Source organism: Pleuronectes platessa, chromosome 17 (assembly GCF_947347685.1).
Source record: "Pleuronectes platessa chromosome 17, fPlePla1.1, whole genome shotgun sequence".
In the NCBI taxonomy this organism is placed as follows: Eukaryota; Metazoa; Chordata; class Actinopteri; order Pleuronectiformes; family Pleuronectidae; genus Pleuronectes; species Pleuronectes platessa.
The window spans coordinates 9,251,300-9,276,076 of NC_070642.1; the positions used below are offsets into that span (position 1 = coordinate 9,251,300).

Below are 24,777 nucleotides of genomic sequence, written 5' to 3' on the forward strand. Positions count from 1 at the left end.
TCAGCCGACTCTCATCACCCACCCCGCCCTCCGTCCTGATTATCCATCAGTCTCCCGATGAGTGTTTTCTGAGTGCCACATCACACAACAGCATGTGTATAGCTACTCTGTGTTCCTTTTCCATTGCTCTTAAACAGGCTTTTATTACAGAGTCTTTAAGACAAAGGCCTTTGATACTCTGGGCCCGGTTTCAAAAATAAAAGTGACTACTGGGAGGCACAGCTGCCTGGTTGTTTAGATCCTGTCACGGCTTTTGCAACCTATTTAAAATGCTGCAGTTGTATAGAACTTTATACATTTCACAACAAGATGTTTGTGCAGAGACCAAAAAAAGGTTCGGTGCAGCCCGGACATTTGAAATAACTCAACTCCTTATGTTTCATAACTATGTATGTACGTGGGTGTGCACATTCATACATGTCTGTTAGCATGTGTGTGTGTGTCTGAGGATGTGGGAGGGATATATATAAAGTCTGAAAGCACTGACACGCATCTGGCACCTCGTCATGTGGACAGGGAGGGGGAAAAGAAAGGAAGAAAAAAAAGAGTGATTGAGTTACACTTCCCCTCCATGTGCCCCAAACACCAGAAATATGGTTCACATTGTCCAACATTCTCAAAGATCAGCTAACAACTCATGGATGAATAAATGTGAATAGTAGTAATTAAATCTGTAATAGTGATAAACATTTCCTTGCAGGAACCGTGAAGCTAGTTATTCCAACAGAGTTAAGTTTCACCTCTGATATTATCTTCTTTTTTTTTCTTCTTCAGCGCTCACTACGTTTGCAGTAATGTGGAAAACCTCCTGATGTTGTAGTGAAATCTAATTTAGGAGACGTTAGGGGATGAAATAATAGCTCACGCCGAGTCAATCAAGTTAGTCAGCCTAATTATTTTGGACGCATATGTGTTTGACATTGCTATTCTTCAGATTACAATTTAAATGTAATTTTCTTACAGTCTTTGCTTGACTAAAAAGAAAGAGTTGGTACAATTTCACTTCCTCCGTCGCACTTTTTTACTGGTCCTCTGCGTTGTCGTCCCATCAGAGGCAGCAGCAGGAGGAACCCCTTGATTTTTCCCACCTCTGAACCCCCCCCCCGCCCCCTCCACCCCGGCGTATCGTCTTGACAAGACCCCGCTCATCAAAGAGTGTTTGCCCCATCTGACTCTGCTTTTCCTCCCTGTTGCACGTCCAGCATCTGCCTTCCAGCTCCCTACATACTACAGGATACGGCGGCTCATGCTACGATGCCTGCTATCTGCTGCTGTCATCCAGAGGTGAGGGGCGACCTCAGAGTTAAAAAAAAAAAATCCGCCCGTCTGATTTCCTGGAGATGTGAGGCCGACAGCGGGAGGGGGCGTTAATGCTCCTGGATTTGCTGTTTCACTCAGAAGATGCTTCCATCACCGTAATGCTTTTACCCAGCCAAATATCAGCTTTGAATTCAGCTTAAATGCTGTAACCTTTTCCAAAGTATTGGCCTTTAAGGGCAATCGACCGACTCTGCATCAGACTTAATATTATGTGGTAATGAATCTCGCGTAAAGCTGCTCCCTCAGTGCGGCTGCTGCTGGCCTGCTGCACAGCTGGATCGTCTCTCCCGGCTCTGGGACTATTCATCTACTGTGTTACACTGGCTCGGAGTCATTGCACAGTAGGAGAAGTCACTAACAGGGAAGAACCGCAGTATACCACATTGAGCAGGATTTGCGTTTTATGATTTATGGTTATATTGTATTTCTGCCTCTCAGTTTCGATTATTTGTTTTCAATAAAAATCAGACTCGGCTGACGCTCCGACAAATTTTCCTGTCGAGATATCAAGCGTACAGAAAAAAAGTTTTTTGTTCTCGTTCCCACTTGGAATGACAGCGACTGTGTGAAGCGCTAATATGAGCACATACACAAAAAGACGCACACACACACACATCTGTCTATAATGTCAGCAAACAAACTGGGCAGAATCACTCCGTGTCTTTACATCACTCCTGCTCTTTGATTTTCACAGAAACACACACTTAGACCCTGTTTATATTCACTATTAACAACACCTCATTAGGGAAGATTACACGACACAGAGCCCGGTGTTGATGCAAAAAAGTTAAACAAGAGCTTGATGCAACAGTTCAAGCACGACACACCCAAGTGTATGGACTCATGCACACGAACACACCTTTTTATAGAAAAACAACAACAACACTAAAGTGAAAAAACTTTGCTGTCTCTCCGCACCGCTCTTCCTCCTTCCTCCTCTTTTTCACAAGCGCATACTCTCATCATTCAAGAGGAAAAGTACAGCCACTCAGGATTAAGGCTCCATTTCACAGTGGTGCATTTTTCAAGACACTTAATTATAGCTTTCTAGAGGAGGGCTGTGACGAGGCCCAGACTGCTGCAGCTCTAACGGGATGTTTCCATGTTTGGCAGACCACCAGCCCAAGCGGCTTGCCAGTGGACCAATCAGCAAGCCCACCAGGCGAGGCAGCGGAACAGCCAAGTATCCAGTCTATACTCGCCAATCAATACCCAAAGAACAGACACGCAGCCACAAATCTAGCCTGCCGGTCAGTTGCACTCTGGTGTGTAGCCAGGCCAACCGGGCATATGAATTAGTGAACCAGCTAGACAGCGGAGGATGACGATAGGGCAGAAACTTTACTCCTCGTGACCTCATCGACACAGCCTCGCCGACTCACATTCACGCACTGATCCCAGATCACAGCTAAGCCCTTAATGACTGTTTGTCACCGAGCCCGTGACATCACTGTGAACTTTTAGGATGAGGACGGCACGTTCTGTGGTGTGTGTGTGTGTGTGTGTGTGTGTGTGTGTGTGTGTGTGTGTGTGTCCCAGAGCAACCATTTTAATGGAGGCTTGTCCAAGATTCGTATTCGATTTTTTTGACTTTGGCCCCTGGAGCGGCCGTGTATATAGAGTTTAAGGGATTTATACTGCAACACATAGAGATGCAGAGCGAGTTTGTCTGACTTTTCTTAAAAAATGGCAGTGAGCAGCATGGAAAGAGATGGAGACATGGAGGGGGCGGCTGCTCACTGCTTGTGGCAGGAGGGTAGAGAGGGAGGGAGAGAGGGGTATAAAGACAATTTCCTCTCTGCTCTTATTGCTCTGACTGTCTGCCGCCTACTGCCTTCATGGAGGTCCCTAATTGAGATCACTTGTACTTAAAAATAGGAACAAAAAAGGAACTTCTGTGGGCTGGGAGATGGAGAGGAGAAAAATAAAGTAGTAATATGTGACGAGGGCTGCCATTAAAGAGCACCAGCGATAGATCTGAGCGACTCGGGCTGAGAACTCTTTCTGCGTCTGCCAGGGAACCTTCAGATGTTGACGTGCCACACACCACCTGCTGTCATACACTAAAACTGTGCATGTATAAAGAGGATTTGTAGGTTTTGTGTGTGTGTGTTTGTGGCTCTTTGATGGAGAGAGGGTGACAGCGCCCGGGGCTAAGGCCAGCTAAATGCCAACAAAGGGGGAGTTCGGTTTTTCCACTTTTGTATGCAAGTGTGTGTGTGCATGTTAGATCACTGCAACTAAATATCTTGTGCAGTGATCAGGCATATTTGGCCGCCCCCAGTCTGTGCAGCCTTTGTGTCATTAGCTTTTATTTGCCCTTCACTTTAATTCAAACGTTCCACCAATCACATCATCCCCGGAGCCGCCTTTCCCACACTTGGTCCCGGAGTGTCCCTAAGGCGTGCTGGTTTTCCCTTCAAATCATCTTTCACTCAATCAGGTCTGATCGTGCCATTAATCAAATAATGAGCCCCCCCCCCCCCCCCCCCGCGTCCTTGGAGACCAGTTTGAAGGATTGTTTTTTAAGGAAACGCAGCGTATCCAGGAGTGGTCCCGGACCGCGGCCGGGAACAGGAACCCTGTAAAGAGCGTTTTTCTTGGACTGGGACCCTCTGTAGGTGCTAAAGACAATACAGACACTCCGGCTAGGCCAACATTCCACTTTACACTTTTCCCTTCCTCTGTGTATTTCACTGGTCTACTTCCCCTCTGCAAACTAGCCGGCTAGTATCAAAATATTTATAGTACATCTGCAAGACATGCTGTTCTCATGTATCCAGGACCGTTAAGCCCTGTGTTCATTATGCGAGGTAAAACTAATACCAGATTTATAGGGGGAGATTTCCCTCTGTTCTGCCTGTCCGTGCAGTGCGATTGAGGATGATTTATGTGAGGTAAGGACGCACAGGCGAGATAGATTGACTAGACGGCGAGAGGCAAAAACAGCGGCCGCGGCCCAGACTAGCACTCGCAGGGGGGCTATCGGCTGTCACTTGCTCCGTTTCCACTGCTCCCGTTTTGAGACTGGAGGAGGCTGAGGCAGGACGGCGAGCGGCTGGCGACGGCGAGGGAAAGGAAGGAGAGAGTAGGCGAGGATATATGTTTGTGTATCATGCGTGGAAACGGGGGGGAGGAATGTCCAGGTGCACTTGGTCCAAATCGATGTGAGGGGCGGAGGAGGAGGACCAGATGGAGGGGGGGAAAAAAAACTCTGTCATTGATGCTCAATTAAACTCAGACATAAACATTTAACCAAAGACAGAGTGAACCCACGCTTGGAAATATACCTTACATTTTTTTGGTCTTGGAGCATTTAAATGTATTTAATATACTATCTGTTTTGTTTGGCCATCTTCATGGGACGTGCATCATGAATGGTTTTTACATAAATTTGAAAAACAAAAGTTTCTTAGCGTCTCCATTTCTGGGGGGTAATCTCGCCTGTCAGTCAGTCAAGTGAATATGTCCAGCATCGATACAACAGCCAATCAGATAAACAGGAAATGAAAAAACAGGAATGGGCAGGCGCTGCAAGCCGCCACAGCCCCGGGGCGTGCATCAAGCCACTCTCAACTTCCGAGGGTTTGGATCTTGCTCTCTTTCTCTTTTTCCCGATCTCTCGCTGATCGTTATCCAGGCTCGGAGCTGCTCCAAAAACACTGAGCACTGAACTCTGCAACCTGGAGCCATACATACTAGACTGGATTCCAAACCATTCAGATGTCAAAATGGCCCCAGGAAACCTTGGCTTGTGAAAGATGTCGAGAGGCCTAACATGCAGCAGCTGATGCTCCGTGTGCCGAACGAGTTAAAGCTGAGAGTGTCACGGCTGATGCGGCTCACTCAGAGATGGGCCTTTGCCTAAAACCTTCTGCCCAAAGCCTATAATTACAGCCGTGCCTATAAAGCTACTGGACAGAAATGACTCACAACAAAGCGGGGGTGTAGAGGGGCAGAAAAGAGACGGATGGACGGAGTTCACTTTTGTAACTTCCATCCTGAGATGTACACAGACCAAATCAACTCCAGTCATCTTTGGGAGCGGGTTCAATGAAAGACAAACATCATGAAAGCTGAGCGAAAAGATGAAGATGAATGACTATTGTCTGATGATGTGACCTGTGACCGTGGATTTTCCACACACCCTCAGAAATGGCCGGCGTTTCCAAGACAGGGCCTTTTCATGTCGTGCGTGCTCTGCCCCTCGCTGAAACGCGGATGACACCATATCTATAGAGCGTTAATCAAGTCCTAAGCGGGAGGACTCTTCTCGCTGCGTCCCACGAGGAACATCAATTATGTTGTGAAACGCTGTCCTTCATACACAATCTATTCTGCGGTGTTGCATTATAGCAAAGTTGAGAATTTGATCGTCATGCACACACAAACACACGAGAAAAAAACACCCTCTCTGGCAACGGGGTTGTTGGGATGTGGTCTCGGGCTGACAATTAAATTGTCCGCCCGGAATATACTGTCACTCTGAAAGCACGGGATTTACGGCAAATCATTTCACGAGAACTGATCATCTTAAAAGTTTTAAGTGGGTTTTATGGCGTCATAGATCACTCTGATATATTCTTGTGTCCTCAGGAGACTGAGAACCGTTCCCAGTAGTTGCAGAACTCATTTACAGGCAATTAAAGAGGCGCTAAACAACCCAACCTCGGCTCACTGAACTAATGTTGAAGAAGTCTTATCCCAAATTCAGCATCTTTCCTGCCACTGAGCATTATCACTCAACTCTCCATTCATCTACCTGTAAAACACACTTAAAATCATAAAAACAGGTATACAGGGTTAAACTCTATAAACATTAAACCTATTGTAAGCGATTATTTTTCATCAGTAATCATCTCACACTGCGAGCCTGGTGATTGGGTAATATTTATGATGGGCCCTCGGGGTGTGCTTCCCTCGCAGTCTCTCTCCTGTCTATAAAACCTTTTGCCCTTGGCTCAACTGCAGTGCCATTAGAACCTGATTGTATATGTGCTTTTTAACTATGCCTCTTATAGTGGCTGTAATGTGCACAGGTCATGTGTATATGTGCGCCTATGCATGTGATGCGGGTGTGTATTTGCAGTATTGCAGCGAAGGGGCTGGCTCTCAGACTTTGGTTAACCAGACTATAATTTGGAGGCCCGGTGAAGACTCCCAGCAGCCTCTCACTGTTTGTTTACCAGAGAGACCAACTCGACTGTTTCTGCTGCATCTGCAGGGTCCTGCAGGGAAAAAGGGCATGTGTGTGTGTCTGCCTGAGTGTGCACGAGTATGTGTGTGCAGGTAGAATCATGCGTGTGTGTGTGTGTGTAAAAGTGGCACTTTTGTCGGATCAGTTAGTAAAAACTTGCCTGTCAACATTATAAAGATCATTTCGAAGACACGTTTCCTTCAATTAGCTGATTTTCACATCCCTCATTCCCTTATTTCTCTCATGCATCTTTAAAAACAGCAGTAAATCAAGCCCTGAGTATACACACGCCACCCTGCCTCTGCTGCAATGGAAGCTTTGTCATAAATAAGAAAACAAAAAGAGCCCCACTCCCCACCTCCAAAAAAAACACCCTTGCATAAAGAAGTGTTTGTCAGCAAAAAATGACTGCTATTTCTGTTTGTGCCAAGTGTAATTCTCCCGAGACCAAACTGCTCGCTTTCTGTCCCAATTGGGATTTTTTCTTTCTTTTTTCTCTTTTCACCGATTCTCCTCCCAAGCAGGAATAAAAAGAAAACAATGCAATTCAAAAGACCGGAGCTCCCAGCCTGTCATTTAGCTGTAACTTTGAATTGTCTTTGCTCTGCGTGAGCTGTTTTCTCTCTCACACACACACACACACACACACACACAAGCACACAGAGTTGCTGCAGCATCCTAAAATTCCATCACGGGTGAGGAAGAAAGACGGAGGAGGAGGAGGAGGAGGAGGAGGAGAGGAACTTTCAAAATGACTCTAATAAAATATTCCTGCTCCTCTGGGATGCTCTTTTGCTCATTCAGCATCAGGAGAAGTGAAGCGGGAAAGGCCTGTTATTGGTCTCCATCCAAAGAGAGAGAAGAGAGAGAGACCTATTTCCTTCGGGGAAAGACAGAAAATAGAATGAACAGCGCAACAGTTGACGGAAAAAAACTTTCAACTGCGACAACAAAATGAACTACAGATGACTGTAAGAGGGCAGCTTGTCTGGGTGAGTGACAGGATTCAACTCCAGACTGAACGCCTGCTCCGCTGAGGATCAGACACTCCGCATGTATACACCCTTTGATCACGCCGAGCTCCCTGTCAGAGCAGCGTGATTGGACTGAGTGTGTGTAAACTGGAACATTTCGGGGGGATCAACATAAAACAGCTACAAGTTCTCGAACGTCTCCTGCCCCAGTCGCGGGGAAGGAGCTTTGAAAAGGAGCTGAAATGTAACGCTGAGGAGTTTTGCACTTTGGTAACATTGCTGTACCAGCATAAACAGTTTGAAACTTTTCCAATCTTTTTCTTTGCTCACAGCAGCACATGCAGGCTTCTGGAAAGTTGTATGACAAGAAACCTTACAGGTATAACTGTACGTCAACTCCCTCTGTAGTGTATATAAGTAACATATAAAACACTCGCTGGATGGTTTTAAACACAATAGTTGCATTTGTGTATAGATTTGAAGTGTTTTAATGTACTTCACCTCACTTCCTGCGTGGCATTCTTTGCGGTTACGGTACGATTGTGTTCAAATTATTAACAATAAAACACAATTGTCATAATTGACCACGTATATATATTAATTGAATATGATTTTTATATGCATGACAACTCCCTCCCCAATGTGTAAGGTCAATAGATGCAACTGAAAGCCTCGTGACATCAAGAATTGAGAATTATTTTCACTTCCAAGATCGATAAAAAAGGTTCAAGCTCAACTGGACTTCATTTACAAACATTGTAAACCTGCCTGTGAATGGTTTCTATGGGGGCACAGTTATGAAATTAATACAAATACGTACACTATATAATTGTTGTAATCATCTTATATCCGCAAGCATTTTAAAAGCATTTAAGTATTGATATCCTGCTTATTAATGCTAAGTTATGTTAATGTAAAGTGTTAACACATCACTTTATTGTTCTTAATCCCAATTATCTATCTTTCCTTCTTCCTTTCTCTCTCTCTGGAGGCCACTTGAGATCTAGAAGCTACCCTCGTCTCCCCAGAGACTTGTCAGTATCAGCTACACACTATTCAAAGTTCAAAGGCTGGAATCCAACTGCACACACACCTACACACACTCCCTGGGCCCCTTTTGTATCTCAGGGGCATATTTAATTTCAGTGGTCTGCGCACACGTTTGAATATGTTTCTATACGTGTGTGTGTGTGTGTGTGTGTGTGTGTGTGTGTGTGTGTGTGTGTGCCGCAGGTGGTATAGCACTGGTGACAGTGATTATTGTGGTGGCCATTGGCGCCCTGTCACATTTGTCATCGCCCTTTTCCTGAAAGCGTGGGTTTGGACTAGAAGAATGAGGGGAGGACAAAAAGAGAAGGAGAGGGCAGAAGGAAAGGGAAGAGGTAGAAGAGGAGGGGCAATGATGGTAAATGGCCACCCCCACAGTGCCATATGGGAGGTGGGCCGAAAAAGACTCTTGCGTTGCTCTCACCGGACGTCTCACTTGCGCGCTACTCTTTCTCTATATTTCATCCCTCACTCTCACATGAAAGAATCAACACGCATCCCCTCTCTTGCACATGTACTCCAGGCCACCATAAAAGGCTTGTGTGGGCGTTGCTGAATGGGTGGGCACTCTGATTTTCAGGTGTGTTTGATCTGCTGTGTTCACACCTCGCTGCTGGCAGGGGGCCCACAGTGTGGGCAGGTAATTTGAGCAAATTAGGAGATGGGGCCCTTGTGTTATTAATGACACACCATACCCTTCACTGCACTTCCACCTATTGTTCCCTCCTACACACCTTTCTTTTCTTCCGCTCCGAGTCCCCCAATCCCATCTGTACCTCCTGCTCAACACCCACCCACCCACCCTCAGCCCCTCTATCGGCAAAGTGTATAGAATGCACACACCCATGCATGCACGTGCACACACAACACACACACACACACACACACACACACACACACACACACACACACACACACACACACACAGTGCACATGGGACAGGGGCGGTAGGAAGGGGGTGGGGGGGGGGGGGGGGGGGGATTAGTTCCAGGTGCCAGGTTGAGTGAGAGCATTAATCAAGCAGACAGATCTCTTCATAGACACCTTTAACACACACACACACACACACACACACACACACACACACACACACACACACACACACACACACACACACACACACACACACACACACACACACACACACATACACACACACACACACACACACACACACACACACACACATTACATTTCTAGGTTTGCATAGTAGTAACAAACTGTTATTATTCCATTACACAGCCATATAGCAACCTGCCATTTAAAGATTTAAAGTTCCTCTACGAGTGTTTTTTGAACTATGTGCTGAGTGATAAAGGATTACAACTTCAGAGAAAGTGAGCACTGATACCAGCGTCTGAAGACACGTCGTAACAAGGTGTACTTATCCCCTCAGACAGCGCCACTGATCTGCTGCCAAGCTATTGATCACAGTCAGAACTCGGTGTCAAACTCTTTCATGCTCCTTTACTCATCTTGTTTCATCGTCTCCTTGAAAATTAGGCCAAGTCTAACTCCTCTATGTTTCCACTCGGGCACATTAAGTGTTAATTCACAGAAACGATCAGTATTGCTTCATAAATACAGCTTACATGTCCAACACGTGCTGCTCCTTGCATGACCTGCCGGTGAGTAGGTTTATATATTCGGGAGTCCGGCCTGAGTGAGAGGGGATACTGCATTCCTTTAAGATTAAACCAACAAGGGGAAAAACCTTCCTTTCTCCGGCAGAGGGGCAGAACAGGTAAGGCCTTGTGTAGGTGCTGTGGCTGCGCTCTCTCTCACATCGTTACAGGCTGAACGCAAACATCCAGGAGGCTCAACACTCCATATTTCCCCCTTATAGAAACACGGAGTGTGGCAGCGCGGCCGCTTCGGCTGTTCCGCAGGTCAGCGAGGGAACGCTAAACAATGCTGGTCAGGTTTCCTGTGGTTTGAGTTTGCCGTATCAGCTTCGCTTAAAGCCATCTCCCGACTTAAAGAACCTGAATAAAAATAAAAAGCTGAATGCCTGGACGGAAGAAAGGAAAGACAGGGCATTAAACAGCGAGAGCAGAGGTATATGAATCTGGGTTATAATACTGGTGTTCTGTTTCATTAGGGTGAACCGCTTCCAAGATAGACCAATTTTCAAAGTGTTAGGTAGTTACTTCCTCTCTGAGGGCTTATATCGGATAACGGTAATTCGCGCAGCGTGATGCAATTGAAATAGATGAAGGGCCGCATGATCTTGTTAAGTGTGAAAATAGTAAGCTTCGCTGGCTATTCCAATGGCATTAAGCTACCTGGTTATTACGGTGCGTCCCAAAAATGATAGCTATGCGTGGCATGAGTTTGCAGAGCCGTCCAAGAAACACACACTAATTTGACTAGTATCCAGAGTAAACACTGTTTGGAAATTAAACATTTGCATTTTGAGAAAAGCCAAAGCAGGAGACGTGAGCACTCACAGCCCTAACGAACGGGTTTAGTGGCTCCCTGGAGAAGATTGTTTTCCAGTGTTTTATCAACACGTTAAACAGGCAGAGACCGAGAGTGAGCACAGTCCACTGGCAGGTTGCCTTGTCATAACAGTGCAATTAGCCCCACAGCTACTGAATATGAGGACAAAAGCAGCGATAATACACAGTGCCTTGTAAGTATTTACACTCAGCTCAGTGCTTGTTGTTGCAGTCTCCATATTACAGGGGTGAGTGTAATCTCACGCCTCTCCTCGCATGTTTTCATAGCTCCTCGCTGCTTCATTTAGAAGGAGGAGACGACGATTGTGTGGACGAATCAGTCATTCTGGGACAACTACAGTTTGCAAGTCGACACTAGAAAAGACAAAAAGCCCCGGAGTCAAGGCTATTCTTATTTTCTGCAATATTTGAATCAGCATTTCAGATATAACGGATCAAACACAAGCATTATATGTCCAACTTCAAGCACAACTTTCTCCACTACTTTCACATCTTAACCAGTGGGAAAGACGCGTTTGAGTTCCATGAAAATCACAGGTTATGGTTTTCTCATGACACTCTCATTTGGACCTTAACAACTACCTCCAGCCTCTTTAGGGCCCTAATCCACCCGCCATTCAGCCTCACTACTCTGGAGTGAAAATAAAGACCAATTAATCTCTGATTAAACACTGATCACATCAACACGCTGCACTTCCTTGATTACTCGTAGGAATAGCGTAGACTAATGTGCACCCCCAGCACTAATAAGTCCTAATAGCTGGTACGGCTCGCAAAAACACACAGCGCCATTTCACTCCATCAATATGACCCTGCTGGGATTAAATAACATGTTTGCCTCAGAGGTACAATTAAGCATCGCTAAATAGAGTTCCTTTTAGCGTGGAGTTAAGGGAAGAGTCTTCTCAGCACAGTAGCAGCCAGTGAAACGCTCAGATTCCCCCCCCCACCCCCCGGCTCTTTCAAATTACCTATTGATGAGTGGGCTTCACGTTCCCCCCCCCCCCGGCTGTGGGGGAAGCAGGGGGGGATGTCTGGTTCACTTTTAAGATGTCTCCAAGAAGCAGGCCTGTGGTTAGATCTAAAGCAACACTTATGCAACAGAAGCTGCCTTTCTCAAATACATATACGGTTTCCCTGCAAATTATCGGAGATTTTCTTTCGGGGAAAGTTTTTCCGCTCCGGAGTTTTCAGATATTTACCCACATCAACCCGCGATCCTTTTGATCGTGTTGATTTGGGTTCGTCTGTGTAAGCACTTTTTTTTTCTGTCTCTCCCTACTGAACAATAATTGCTCCCATGACTTAATTGTCTATATGTAATTAAGTTTGTAATAGAGAAAATAGGCACTTAAATGTTCCCCAGAGAGGCACGGTGGTTGAGTGGGTGCCACACATGTTGAAGATTACTCTGCCCTCTCCATCTGATGTGCCAGGATGAGGAGTTATAAAAGAAATGTATTTGAGCCAATTAAATGAAAATTGCTTGATGTAAATGCCAAGATAAATTTTAATGAGACCCTATTTTTTTTTTTTTTTCGACTTGGAACATTTTCCTCGCTCCCTCAAGTCGGCTCATCGCTGGTAATGTGCGCTCAGCCCCCTAAATTAAAAATGTCCTTCGTACAACTTTACAGAGGGGATAGAGAGACGTGTGGCCTTTTAACAAACAAAACGATATTTTGTAACTTGTGGCCGAAGCAAACTGGCCGATGCCAGACTAAAGGATCCAGGGGAAACACAGCACGGGGAGAAGTTAAACAAAATATATGAAATCAACCCAAAATCCAGGACGTAAGATTAGTTATACTCAATGTTTTGTCCAACAAATAGATTTAATGTTAAGAATCAAGATTAAAACACAGAAATATATCAATTGAAATAGTGTTAACTCACTTCAACCCTGAAAATCACATCCTTTTTTGTTTGATCAAAAACATAAACATTTAAGATGCTGTTCCCGAATTTTTTACCAGTCTTTATACAGTACAGCACACTACATTTATTTACTTTAAATTAGAAATACAACAGAAAGCGCTGGAGGTCTTGCAAAATCAAATTACACTGTCGAGGGGACTTTTTGTGGTTGCACTGACAGATTTACTACCCAGATGTTCGCAAGCAGGGGCAACATCAATATGCCGTAGCCCAATATCAATCAACAATATTTAATATGAGAATCGATCGGTGATTATCTCCCCTCTAATGTCTCCCCTCCACTTGAACATCTGCTCCTCTCTGTCCATCTCTGCCTCTCCACTACAGTATGCTTTCAATTTCCTGCCACGCTGCTCCTCTCCGCTCCTGCGCTCCGACCCCGGAGACCCAGCGCGAGGTCAGGGGGTTAACGTGGTAATAGGTGGTGGTGATTGGTGGAAGACGCCCGCTCTCTCCGCGGCTTTCAGTGCGTATTAGGAGCCAGCCCTGCTTCTGTGCGGAGCGGGAGCCCAGAACAGCTGTGTCTGACCACGGAGCGGCTTCTTAAAAAACATCTTTTACACATCTGATTTGGACAGAGGAGTGGAGGCTATGGACCGAAATAAGAGAGAGAGAGAGAGAGTGGGGGGGGGGGGGGGGGGGTCCTAAACTCAGCTTTTCAATTTCTTGTGTCGCAAGGAAATGACAATGTTTGTTTGAATTTGAAATTTATTCTGGCAAACCTGAAACATCGTCCATTTTAGCTGATTAAATTAGATTTTTTTTTAAAGAAGTTGTCACAGTAGAACGCAGCCAAACCAAAAGCTGGAACAAGCAGATGAGCCTTCACGGATAATTGAAAATCACGAAGTTGACACGGCCACCGTTCACAGGTCTTGAATAAATTGTGGTCGTTTCCCTATAGTTCCAGTGTGCGAGCAAAGGAGAATGTTGTTTAAAGGTTTGCACAAATAAAGAATAAATGGATATAAAGATTAAATTTAACTCAACATTGTAGTTGTGCAAATCTATGAAAAAACTAATATTTTTAATATAAAGAAAACTTGTGTCAGTGGGTTTTGTTACATGTACACACAATTCCGATCATAGAATAAGAATATATCTAGAGTCAAACCTTCTTATCTACAGAAAAGGAGCAAGTCGGGTCAGATCAAAGTGATTGTTCAGAGTCCGAATGAATTATTACAGCGCTTTAATTACAAATTCATTATATGGAAGTGGACATGGAGCAACTTCTGGCTCAAAGTGAATTCATTTTTGTCGGTTAAACGTTCCCCTGAGACTACGGAAATCGTCACAGATTAATTAATGACAGCAGTGCGACTGAACATTTTCAGGAAGCGATTACAGGCCTTTTATTGGCAAACTAATCAATACTTCTTCCCTACACATAACAGAGACACCCAACACACACAACACAGTAATCCCCACATCTTGTTCCAATGCTCCACTGTAAACTCTCTGGTGCAGTGTCTGTTTACATTTGTCAAAACTATCACCCGTGCTTTTGTTTTTGGTTCCGCAATGCCATTGCTTTGTAAATCTAAGGGTATGTTGCACAAACATGTCATCTCCCTCTTTCAAAAATATTTACAAACATCATGTAGAGTAAATACTGGAATATCTAAATGCGGAAAGAAAGCGATTTAAAATTTTTGGGGCTTTTTGGGGATTTGTGCACCACAAAGAGCCATGATGGTAGTCAGGTCTGTCTACCACCACAAACGCTTGGACCTTGGTAGCATTGGTCCTAGATGACCTCAGCTGTTCCCCCCCACACTCATCTGGACCCAAACCCTTCAATCGGATCCAACATCCTTACCCGCTGTACCCAGACCCCTTCAGCCCTCTGTCCAAACCTCAGCACCTGACCCCAAGTCGTCCCCGTGACCCAAGCCCCCGATTCCCAGCTCCAGACACAACAGAGAGCAAAGAAGCCGTACTCACCCCAGAAGAAGTTTTGTTGACATGGTGTCACTGTGCTGAAAAGGCTGTTCGATGCCATAGCTGCCTCTGGTTGCAGCAAGCCCCACTTTTGTTCCTCTGTGGTTTCCGTGACCCTTGACACGTCCTAAACCAAGAGCACGCAGCATGTCATGAAAAAAAAAAATGGAAAAGCCATCCACAAGACATGCTTTTACGTATCAACTATTTGGATGACCACAAGTAACAACCAGGTTTGGTTTTATAGAGGAAAAAAAGTGCAGAGGCAAATATCGCCTTTGCGGATAGATCAGATGGTGTCGGACTTGCTTGCTTGGCGAGTGTGGTTGGAACGTACTTACTCGCTTAGCGCCGTCCTTGTGACTGGTGCTGGCCCGCGACGATTAACCATTTACACTCCAGGTCGCCCTCAAACACCAACCCCGAGCCGCACGTCTGTGGTTCTGTGGTTGTTTGGGAGGCGAGTAGAGCCCTCACACAACCCAAAAGGCACCAGCTTTAAAACTCGTCTCTTTCCTGCCCTCCATGTGCCGTCACTGGAGAGCCTGGGTCACATGCCCTCTGACGTCATCACGGCAGAGCGATTGAATGGGACAGCCTACCGTTGTGGATTTCTTCCCTCTCCTCTCTCTTCTCGTCTCGTCTCCCTGGACTTTTTTCTCTCTCTGGCTCCCCTCCTTCTCTGCTGCGCGTGGTTCAGCAGCGTTTCCAAGCTCTCTGGGGGATCGGGGTCTGACGCTCCCATGAGTCAGGAGGCTTCAGTGGGGGCAGCTTGTTCAACCGCCCTTGCCTCCTCAGCATATGGGGAACAGCGCTCTCTCAGCTCTGCTCTCCCTTCACTCTTTCATCCCCCTCTCTCTTCTTCTCTCTCTCTCTTTCTGCCCCCCCTCCCCTCTCTCTCTCTTTCAATGTGTCTCTCTGACTCTGCTGCTCCTTCCCTCAACTCCTATAACAGGCTGCCGTGCTGCTCCTGTCTGCCTCTGAGCTCGGAGAGCTGAGCTTGGTAAGATTTGAGGGTGTGAGTGAGGAACGAATGGCTGGCTGGCTGGCGGCGTGAGACTGGGTGTGTACATGTGAGTGTGTGTGTAGAGCAGAGAGAATGGGGGAAGAGAGGGACAGACAGGCTGAGTGTGTGTGTGTAAGTGGAGGTGGTGTGAAAACAGCTTATTTACAGATGAGCGTCTAGCGAGTTGCCTTGGTGTCACTTTTTGCAGCTTGAACTTGCCCTTTCGTGACATTGCTGTGTCACAGACAGCAGTCTTAGTTGTTATCAATATAATACATTAGTGTGTGTATGTGCATGTACACTATGCATGCCATCCCATGCCGAGCTTAAAGGTCTCTCATTGACAGGGTCAAGTCCTCGAAAAGGCCGTAACTCATGGCCACCTGTCCTCTATGTGAAAGAGTTTGCTCCTCACAGTGTTACTAACACTTGGAAACGTGCACTATAACAAAGACACCTTCCATGAATGGCCTGCCAACATGTAGTGGATTGCAGGCAACTTGTGACAATAACGATGAATCATCCAACTACACACACGCACAGATTCCCACGCTCGCACATCTAGCACAAACCCTCACAGGTCCCAGCACATTGTCCTGCCTCGCCTTTGATCATCACAGGAGTTTGTTACAACAGATCCAAGAGTTGTTGTTACAGAAGAAGAGGGGAAAGCGGACCAGGGCAAGGAGTTCCTTTGGATGGAAAGTGACAAAGACTCCCTCTCATTTTGACACCAGTCAGTGGGCAAGCATGAAGCAGTAAAGACAGGGACAGTGCCCCAGGCTTCTGTCATCTAAATCAGTGATTTGCATAAATATATTGGTGTGGTTGAGTTACAACCTTTGATTTGAAGGGATAGTCCATCATCATTCAAAAGGACACTTTTTTTTTTTTCCTTCCGTCTACTAGCGTTTAGCCATGCAGGTAATTTTGGTTCTGGGATTTTTGTACCTCCATCAAAATACATGAGAGGTGAAGAGGATTTAGCTTGTGTTGCTCACTGCATTGAAAATTACACTCCAGTATCACTTTCTAGGATGTGTGATGTACAGTCCTTATTGTAAACTACTTTCTACCAAAGCAGTAGTCAAGAAAAAAGCTGTTCACACTGTGTTTTGTCGATTATTCCTGTTCCTGTTTTTTTCTTTTTCTTTTCTGAGCGTGACATTTACACTAACTTTTACCTGTATTGTATTAGGTGACAGTGGAGATATAGTTAATGTGTTACTCAATATCCAATAGGAATATATAGTATATATATATATATATAATATATGTCTCTTTATTTAATATATGTCTATGGGCCAATTCAAACAAAAAAGATTATAAAAAAGATTAATTATAATGAATCAGAATCAATCACCAATTTAGTAACTGTAAGTCAAATGAAATTTGGGATGAAATAATAATAAAAACAAATCTTTAAAAATGAAAGAACCAAAAGTCAAACAGTTTTAAGTGCTGTATCTGTTAATATTCAAACTAAAGTGGTTCTTAAGATTCTTAGCCCTTATTTCTTTCAAATCTTGATAGACTTTATATAGCTGAGAAAAAAATGTGAATAAAAGTGTCAAACAGGAAATACTAACCCCCGATATTCCGTAGCACAACAGCATTTCTACAAGTCCTTCCCCACCTAACTTATTTTTGTTCAGTGAAACATTTTCCTTGGCCCGACGCTTTGTAAATATTTGCAGTCTAAAACAAGAACATGCTTCTTGAGTTGCAGCGCATGTTATAGAATCCTTAGGGAAAGGCTGTGCGTGTGCCACACTAACACACACACACACACACACACACACACACACACACACACACACACACACACACACACACACACACACACACACACACACACACACACACACACACACACACACACACACACACACACACACACACACACACACACTCCTTTCAGAGATTTTATCAATCATGTCACCCATGCAGTTTTATACCTATTATACTCAGAACTATTCAACAATAGTTTTACTTGATGATTGTATATGTTGGATCATCAGTGCATTGGCAATGATATGCTGCACATAAAGGATTAGTGAAGGACTTGATACTGAGTATTGTGAAAAAATATTTAAGTTTATGTATACACATTTTTAATGTTACCGCAAATGGATGCTTTCTTGTCAAAACTGTTCAACTTTAGGACAGAGTACAGCACCACTGTCTGTTCTGCTGAGTCACAGTAAATTACATTCAGTTTGATGGGAATATAAATCCCACAATGTGATTGAATTGAATACATGGAATGAAAAAATAAAGCATAAATATCAAAACCCAACTCGTATGGCAGGAAACAGAACGTCTTGGGTGGCACGGCATGTGATAAACAAAAATCTCAGCTATGATGATGTTACAGTCTCAGATAACTCTGCATGAGTTCTTCAAGAGGTTGCTAAGATTGTAACTACAAGGGATGAGTGATGTTTTTCCCTGTGATGCCTTAACAAAGTTTAGTCAGAGTTGCCCAAATATTGTTTAATTCACCCGACTGTTGCAGGTCAGCAGTTCACCCACCTTAAGAAAACCACAAAACTTTTCCATCACTGAAACTTGGACCACAACCTCTGATCCTGTCTATAAGTCAGTCTAAAGCCCCCTGATCTCAAACGCTAAACTTAACCCGAAATTAAAGGTTTGGATTTTGTTTTCTAGAGTATAATATTTGGGGGATATTTGGCAAAGGTATTTTTACAAAGCTATGCTTAATAAGCTACCATTTTATTTATCATTCCTTTTAAAGTTAGACATATGGATCACCACACTCGTTCTCAACAACACATCGCCATTGCCAAACCCTACATGCACAATGAACTGGGTAAAGCTGCATTCAGATACCATGCTCCTCATAGTTGGAATAAACTTCAGGACTCAATTAGGCTAGATCATTTTTTATCTATCTATCTATCTATCTATCTATCTATCGATCTAAAGATTGGTAAAAATGGTATTAATTGAATTTATTCTGGCCTGATTCGAAAGATTTTAGCAATTATGTTGTGAGAGGAGCTGATTATGTTGTTATTAAAAAACGTTTGTATGTATATAGTTTCGGCCAGCTTCCAGAAAATTAAAGCTTTAAATAATCATTTGATCCTAGACCCACAATCGATTGCAGTGTCTCAAGTGCCTTTGTTTTTTTTTCTTTTGTTAGTCAGTGTGCAGCTACGTTAGCTGACCTTTCTGTCCCTGATAGTAGCTGCAGAGTGAGCACTCCTCGCTTTCAGAGTGCTCTGTGGACAAAATCATTCTACCATGTGAGGAAGAGGTTGTACTGAGGAAGATAGGCCTTTAAAATTTTAAAAATTACATTAACATAGAATAGAATTGAAATGGACAGAAAACTAATACGATATAGTCTCTGACTTTTGTTTTAGCTTCTAGTGTTGGCAGAAAATGTTGTTGCACATCTCCGACCTCTTGTTAGTGTTAGATCAGAAAAATAACTTGTTTTAAGTTAGGGTTGGGAAGTTGTTGCTCCAGCACTTCATTTGTTGAAATCCTCTTCATGTCCCCAAAACAAGGCCGATCTGTGGCTTTTGAACACAATAAAACACACAATGAACAATGAAACTTCCAGCTGAGTCCTGGGAATCGCTCAGAATAATTTGCTAAAGTGTAGCTTGATAATATATATATATATATATATATATAGTGACAAAACGAACAAATGGTTGGATATTCATATTGAACAGTCAAATCGGATTAGTCTTAGTTACAGACCCACTATGTGTATTTAGAGTGGAGGGAGTTCCATAAAACATCCCATGAAAAAAAAAAAAACTTGAGGGAGGTATTGCCAGCTTCTTCATTTTGCTGTAGAGACAATTTTGTAATATATGTACAGTTGTACTGCTGTCATAAAGAGCCTTTATGTGAATGTAATGATGTTAAAGGCTGGAATATGATGTGGAATATAATATTTCATTCATTACTGCCTCTCCACCGGTGGCCGTATACTTGCTGTACTTGTGTGTGTGTGTGTGTGTGTGTGTGTGTGTGTGTGTGTGTGTGTGTGTGTGTGTGAGTGTGTGTGTAGCTGAGGAGCTTGGCCATACTCTGAGCTCTGGCCAAGGTCTGCCCTGAGGACTGTGGTCGATGGCCCACCCTGCCAGACACTTTCTCTCTCCTACCACTCAGGACCACACACCTTCACATGGACTCACTTTTGTTATCACAAGCTCTCATACAAACATAATAGAGGTATCATGTGTTGGAACATAATTCAAATTATACATGCTATTAACACAGTGTGTGCGTGTGTGTGAAACAAAGTGCTGCTACAGTACAGCGGACTACTTCCCTGCTTTGTCGCAGCAGATGAAGTTCACACTCGACTGTTTTCACTGAAAATTATTTATTGCAACAGAGTATTTCAGCAGAAATATTGGTGGATAATGACACCGAAGATGAGTTAAAATTAAGTCAGACTGAGGCTGTCTGTGTTCGTCTCCCGGCGAAAGCTAAAAATGAGGTGACATAATTAGACCGGAGCAGACATTACACACGTAGAGGTATTACAGTATTAGAAAAGGAAGGGCTTATTAATAGCTCTTTTGGCTTGTGTTGTGTACTCTTTCTGGCGAGGCATCAGAACGGCCCAGCCGGGCAAACAGGCAGGTACAGTGATTCACTTTAACAGGCGACATCTGTAAAACGCCAAGGTAGTTTACACTGCGGCCGAGCCTGAATTAACGTGCTTTCATTGGAAACAAACACCACTTGCAATCAGCTTCTGTTGGCCGCCGCGCTGCATGGTGTGAACGTAAATATCTCTTTACAGCGCTACCGAGGCAGGACGGTGACCTGGAGCCGTACAATCAAGCGAGAGGCATGGAGAAGTTCACTCCGAAACTCACGGAGTTGCAGAAACTTAATCTACGACGGCGAGTCGCCAAGAGGATGTTGATGTTGCATGTGAATTGTTGGTAATGTACTGTATGGTATGATCTTAATGAAAAGTAGATATTTTTCTTCTGGACTCCAGCAGTGGGATCGACATCTTCCAGCAACTTAAGGCCCTTTCTTGTGGTGTCTGGACAGCTGTTTTTGGAGTCACAGCTTTGAGGGAAAATAAAGTTGGTCTTTAAGTAATAAGGGGAAATGTTTAATATCGAATGGCGGGCGCACAACCTAAACACACATTAAAAATAGCTCTCGGAGTTGTGATCACATAACATAAAAAAGGGAAAGTCAGATCATTGGTGGAGGCTGCGACAAGGAGGCTGTGGCTGACCACTGAGAGACGGAGACGTTTCTTTTTTCCCCCATTCCTCATTTTAATCAAGGGCTCAGTCCAGCATAAACAGTGCCTACCTACCTACACTGCAGTTCAAACAGCGAGGCCCGCTGAGACCCAAGCGATGATTTCTAAATGTTCACTGACAAGCTGGTTTAATTTGTGTGCTAAGTAGATGGAGGTGGACTTATATATATCTCTCGGACTTGGCGTGCATACCGCTCTCCCGCTATGTCTCAACCTCAGTGAGACAGTATGGCACTTCTCCTTAAAAGAAGTATACTGGCCCTCCGCAGCTCCGGCTGTCTGGTTAATATACGACATGCTGTGTTAAAGGTGAGGACAGGTCCGGCCGCTGGGATCTGAGGGGAGACCTAACAGCGGCTCCTTCATACCCAAAACTCCCCGACCATGACTGAGGACCTCGGAGAAGTTCCAGCTTCAACTCTATCTCGGCTCTGACTCACTTAAGCTTGAGTACAGTGAGGTCGGTACAGTATAACCACTGGAAACCCTGTCATTGTGTGGTCAGTCGTCAACAGCTGAGAGATTTCACAAAAGCTACTCTGGACCGAGGTCGACGGGGTTCAATTGGCTGAACTGCTAAGTCAGCATTATAATCAAATTGCACTGATGATACAACAACGCAGCGTCACATGACGCCCCCCCCTGGTCACATGATGCCGTCACCCTGAGCAAATGTCAATAACACAGATGACTGTGTGTCAGGGATACAGCAAGCGTGAGGAGGAATACGTTAGCATGCGCTGGCCGTGACTCAGATATTGGGGTCACGAAAGCCAATCGCAACCTGAATGAGCTTACACATAGGCGGCCCATTATGTGTCTCAGAAACTCGGTTTACTCGCTGTCGAGAACAAAGTGTGACTGATAAAGGCAGACGGCTCGCTGGAGAAACAAGCCATTATGAGGAGGAGTTCGGCACTGTGTCACTGACAATGGGGCAAACAAAAGGCTCTGTTGTCTCCTCCAGCCGGTGGGTTATTTTTTTTCTGTGGGGCTTTTGTGATGGATAATTGCCCTCCTCACATGATTTCATAATGCTGTGACTCTTCTTTCAGTCCCTGTGTAACACAATAACAAGATAAAAAAAAGGAGGGGGGAATCTAAATCTGAATTTTTGACATTGTTTAGAAGTGGCCGCTTTTCTTCATTGTGGTGTATAATTTTAGAAAGATGTACGAGCTAGGACGCTGACTTGAACCAGTCATAATAGAGCCTGAAGCGCAGGCAGGCAGGCGGGCCAGCTCCCAGAGTTCACTTGCTGTATTGTCTCAGGATAATCATTTAAAAGTGCTCACACAACTGCACAATAGTTTTACGGCTTTATATCTTATTGCTGTCTGAATATCAAATTCAAATCAGACGAGAGTACTTCAAGCAAATCCAGATTTATACTGGAAAAATAGGAATTGCCATACTTCTTTTTGTAAATCATAGTAAACCTATATTACATCTGACATTTATACTGATCGGATTAATTTCAACTCTAAAACTTCCAAACTGCAGATGAGATTTTTCACCTGCACCTATTTTTGTTGCTGACAGGAGTGCACGGCAGTCTGCAGAAACACAGCACAAATCAGTCTGTGTTGCGACCCCAAAGTCTGGGCTGAACTGTAAACATATTGTTCTCCGCTCAAAGTCGTCTGCACATGTACTGAACGTGCGCAAGAGTAACCCCAGGGGCATTGTCTATTAGATGCTCGGTAGGTATGCAATCTTTCCTCTGAGTCAGCAGAGATCAGTCCGGGACAAGCCAGCCGAGGAATGTATTTACGCCTCACAGGAAAAAAAAACACTTAACTTGAAACAGAGAGCACCTATCTCTTTATAAAATATGCTGGCATTTGACTAATCCAACAGCATATTGGCACATAGGAATGCATACATTACAAGACACGGGTGAGGTAGCACTTGCAAACATGTTCTTAAAAAGACCCTGCATTCCTCGCCGCGCCGGTAAAACATGCAAGCGGATTAAATATGCTTGTAAAAAAATTAGAGGCTTACTGTGCTGCTGGGAGTGAGTTTAAAGTGAGAGCAGGACACTCAGAAGCCCGGTTAAACAGAGGTGGGTGTTCTGTGCTGCTGTAAAATATAGCACGGGAGAAAATTTGAATTTGCATGCATACCTGAATTAAATTTTACAAACCTCGTGGTTGTCTGATCACTGGAGCCTATCCTTAAGTCAAAGTTTATAGAGTTCTGATGTAAAAAAGGCTCCGTTACAAGTCGAAGCCACGTAAAGCAAGTATTAGGGCTGGGCTACATGGCCTCAAATTATATCAAGCTAAAAATGTTCACATCAGTCAATATCGATAATTATTCAAGGGTCAGATTAATATTTCTTTTAAATTTATTTAAATCTGCTATAGATGGAAGTTATATTAATCGTTTAATTAAACAATACTAATCACAAGAATAAAAAGTCTAGGTAATTTAAATGTAAATGTAGTGAATACTGAGGTATAATATTCTCCAGCTCCAACACTGGGTTTCTTTGTCTCATCACTTTTTTCCGACCACATCTTCTGCAGTCATATCACAAAAACAGGTATTGCTGAATAAAAGTATTCTCCAGATTAAATAACACCCACTACAGTTATGTGAAAGTAATTAGTGACTGAATGTAATATATATTTTTATGTAATCTACTAAAACCTGCATTGGGGCACATTCATGTTGATATAGTCAAACAATGATGATGATGATCTATTTAAATCAAAAAATGTCCATTGGCCTAACATAACAATTAATAAACTGTTACAGCATAATATCAAGCACATGTCTTTAAATGTCTTTTATATGTATTTGTGAATGACCGTCTGCTGAATACAGCTTGAAAAAAATCATTCATGGCCTGTAATGTAGTAGCTTTGACTTCTTTTATAAGTGTTTGTCTCACTTTAGTAAAAGTAGGAGTTTTATTTCCCAACAAGGTACAGAATTAGACACTTTTGGTCTGTTTTATTACAAGAGATCTCAACCGTTCCAGAAAGAAAATGAAAGGAGTGCAGCTGCAGTTAAATGCGGCTTTTAATACGTCTGCCTTTGAATGGTACACTCACATATTGTTGCTGTTCCAACACTATTTCACAGATGGTGGTTTGGGGATGTGTATTTGTGAATTACAATGACTCCTTTTTTTGCTTCTAAAAACATTCCAGCAGCCTTCAAGACGAAATGCTGGAATCCGAGGCATGATGCTAATTTGAAGACAGAATAAATCTATAAATCTGACTTAGTCTCTCGCCCGGGGATATAGAGCCACGATAATTACAGGTTGACTTTACAGACATGCAGACATCTCTCATCTGTACTGCTAATAGTATAACCAGCAGGCTGCTACGTGCTTACTCAATGTCTAGGAGTAGGGGTGAGCAGAGGTAAGCTGCAACAATGATATCATTATAAAGAAGAAATCGGTCGTCTCAAATTGCATGTTGTTATGACAAAGATTTACTTCAGTCAGAAAAAAAAATGATCTGTTTGTGGTTACACCGTGTCAGATGTAGGACTATCCATTAATTAGCCCATCATTCATGAATAATTCTGAAATCAGAAATGGAAACAGCATTTGCAGAACTGCAAAGCCAGATGTTCAGCGA

At 43.8% G+C, this 24,777-nt stretch overlaps 1 protein-coding gene across 2 annotated transcripts in view; it reads right to left on the reverse strand.

The window, feature by feature from the left end:
- The window catches only part of runx2b (RUNX family transcription factor 2b), a 40,344-nt gene extending 25,401 nt beyond the window's left edge, over positions 1-14,943 (reverse strand). For both annotated transcript variants that reach the window (XM_053445768.1, XM_053445767.1), the window contains exon 1: positions 14,886-14,943. In XM_053445768.1, the coding sequence (XP_053301743.1) occupies positions 14,886-14,943 (58 nt within the window). The remainder of the gene's footprint in view (positions 1-14,885) is intronic.
- Between the last annotated feature and the right edge of the window lie 9,834 nt (positions 14,944-24,777).